Here is a 2,786-nt window from a genome sequence, read left to right on the forward strand (position 1 = left end):
CAATATTCGTTCTCGATCCACCACCTAAATACCGCTCATCTTTAAGCGGGTCTCCTCTTCCGGGATGGAATAGAATGATTTCCATGCCGACCAGCACTGTAATAATGACCTCACCCACTGACAGTGTCCAATCATATGTTGCTTCATTATGCAAATTCAACGATTGTATGGACTGGCGGCCTCGCTCTCTAGACACTAGAATATTAGCAATTATGTCGTCAGTAAGCCAGCGAGCCCGTACCGGGGGTTTAGTGGCAGGAAATCCGATCGCACTTGTTGAAGCACACCTAGCTACTTTCGGACCACACAATCGTTCAGCTGCCACGTATCTCTATGGCTATGTGCAGGCATTGTCTGCCATTTGCAATATTGAGTGCGGCGCTACACTTGCTCACGCTGGTCATTGGCTTAAACCACTCTTCAGCGAAGCCCGTGCTCATACATCGTGGCAGTGCTATGCGTTGCAAAGTGTGCTGTTACCTATGGAAGATGGAGGAGGGCTGTTCGGGCGTCGTGTCACATTCACTCCCAAAGGAGTAGAAGTGGCACGAGAAGTGTTCAATGCGTTGGCGGCGTGTATCAGCTTGAGTTTGGCAAATGAGTCCCCTACCATCATAGCTGCACATGCTGCCCTTAAACGAGCTGCAGCACATCTTCCCTCATTACTCATGACTCAATTCATCCGACCAGTGCTGGAGGCAGTGCCTGACGCCATGATAGTTCTACGTTCGGCTAAAAGGGAATGCACGTGCCCCAACCTTCAACAAATTCAACAGGTTGCTAAAATTGTATTCGAAGTTGGTGGTGGACCGCTCACTAGAATAGGCCTGTGTGTGGTTCATAATAATGCTGTTTCAGTCGCCGAGTGGGTGGATATTGTTGGAAACGCGTTTTGAGCAGGGTTACTGGTGACTACGCGAGGTCTTTGCAGTGAGGTATTTGATTGCTTGGGATTCATGTGCGATCTGCCTTGGCTTATCGAGCACGGCGGGCATGTCTGGTTTAGACCTAGTCACAATCGCACCAGTGTCATACACTGGGACGGAGGAGACGGTTTTCCCATATGTCGACGGGGTTACCACGCATTTCAGCACAGCAGTTGTCTGTTGAATAACCTGGGAGGTGATGATTGGCATCGATGTGGTGTGACAGTCGCAAGAGCCACTTACACAAAAAACGAAGATGGCGAGGATGTATGGAATATGGCATGGGTAAGGTCTATTCCGCCATGCAATGAAATCACTTCAACTGTGAAAAAACAAGAAATAGTCAAGGGAGAGGAACTGCAACATGTGGTAGCTGCCATAGGCATCCGTTCAAAAGATTTTAAAAAGAACGGCACTTACCAGGTGGTGCTACCACCATCTCTCACTTTTGGATTAGCCACCAGAAGACATTCATGGTTATATGACAATCAGCAGATTCTCCTCCCAAATCGCAAGTCAGACCACCAGCAAGTGCGTAGGCTACTAGCAAGATCATTTATCCCTCATGGCGGTGGATGGACGGTTACTTATGGACATTCCGCCACTGGACCTTGCACCAGCATCGAAAGAATGCATTTTCGGGAATGGGACATAGGGTCAGCACTTTCACCAGACAGCACCGCAGTTAGCGTGCAGATGGGACACGGTTGTGGCGCCAGTCAAGTAGTGGGGCTAGCTATTGCACTAGAAAGAAGCATGAGTGCTGCCATATTAACAACAGGTTGTCCATACTGCCAGTTGCAAAAGAGCACAACTAGTGGAGCATGCCTATGCATAGTATAAGGATAAATATTGTCCAGAATTCCCTGATAACCACTCAGCTATATTGTATTAGCTAAGTAATATCGTGTAACAAATAAGAACATTCAAAAAGTGAATATTCTCCAGCAATAAGTACTCAGCAACTTCTGAACTTTGTATCTATATTATGCTGATATTCAGAAAATCATGTATGGAATATTTTATTTTATATCATTCATAAATTTTGTCGTATTTAAAGAACAATATACGGTATCACAGAATACAGAACCGCGGTTCGGCAGGTAGAAAAAATTACTAGTTAATAGATATATAGTGTTCCCATCATATCAACGAGAAAAAAAAATTAATAATGGAATTCGTGCGCTTGGCAGAAGAGTGTTATAGAGAAACACACGATTCCGATAAATACATAGAATGGACTCACAGTAATGGTCTACTATGCTACATAAATAAATATTTATATACTTCCAAACCCGTCGAAACAAACATCTAGAATCACGGATGATTTTTGTTAAAACTTTGATCCAGATCTTTTAAGTGACATTATGGGATACTTAAGCCCTGAATTAGTAATTCTCACTTCTGAAATATTATTCCCTAAAACTATATACATCTAAAATTTTCCCTTGGGCCAAATAAGTTAAAATCCTACGGGTTCACTTTCTCTGATATTCGACAGGTCCAAATTTATAATGAATCAATAGATTAACTGCATATTTTAGCATTTATTTAAAACATTTCTGGTTCAAGATTCTGGATGCAAGATCATGATTCATACTGTAAGTTCAAGAAAATATAAATATATTTAGTCAAGAAGTTACGTCAAGAGTACAGCGAGTCAAGATTACTTTTACAAATAATATGAATAAATGGGGCATTTATAATCAAAGTAGTTCGACAAAAGGTTGTAGAATCTGATAGTCGTTCGAATTATCCAGAAGAATAATGGTTACTTTCCATTTTGCTACGTAATCTCTTAAAATTTGGAGAGTTTGGTTCCGGCTGCATCTTACAGAGCCGGGTCAAGGACAAACATTA

The 2,786-nt window shown here is 42.5% G+C and overlaps 2 protein-coding genes across 2 annotated transcripts; both read left to right on the forward strand.

The window, feature by feature from the left end:
- Nucleotides 1-212: 212 nt before the first annotated feature.
- Nucleotides 213-896, forward strand: VTP21DRAFT_11354 (uncharacterized protein; the record flags this gene model as incomplete). Its single annotated transcript, XM_069390790.1, has 1 exon — nt 213-896. The coding sequence occupies one exon, from the start codon at nt 213-215 to the stop codon at nt 894-896; it is 684 nt and encodes a 227-aa protein (XP_069245422.1).
- A 60-nt stretch (nt 897-956) lies between these two features.
- Nucleotides 957-1,769, forward strand: VTP21DRAFT_11355 (uncharacterized protein; the record flags this gene model as incomplete). Its single annotated transcript, XM_069390791.1, has 1 exon — nt 957-1,769. One exon carries the CDS (start codon nt 957-959, stop codon nt 1,767-1,769), a length of 813 nt encoding a protein of 270 aa, XP_069245423.1.
- Between the last annotated feature and the right edge of the window lie 1,017 nt (nt 1,770-2,786).

The sequence above is a fragment of the Calcarisporiella thermophila genome (assembly GCF_041956535.1).
Source record: "Calcarisporiella thermophila strain CBS 279.70 unplaced genomic scaffold VTP21scaffold_84, whole genome shotgun sequence".
NCBI lineage: Eukaryota > Fungi > Calcarisporiellomycota > Calcarisporiellomycetes > Calcarisporiellales > Calcarisporiellaceae > Calcarisporiella > Calcarisporiella thermophila.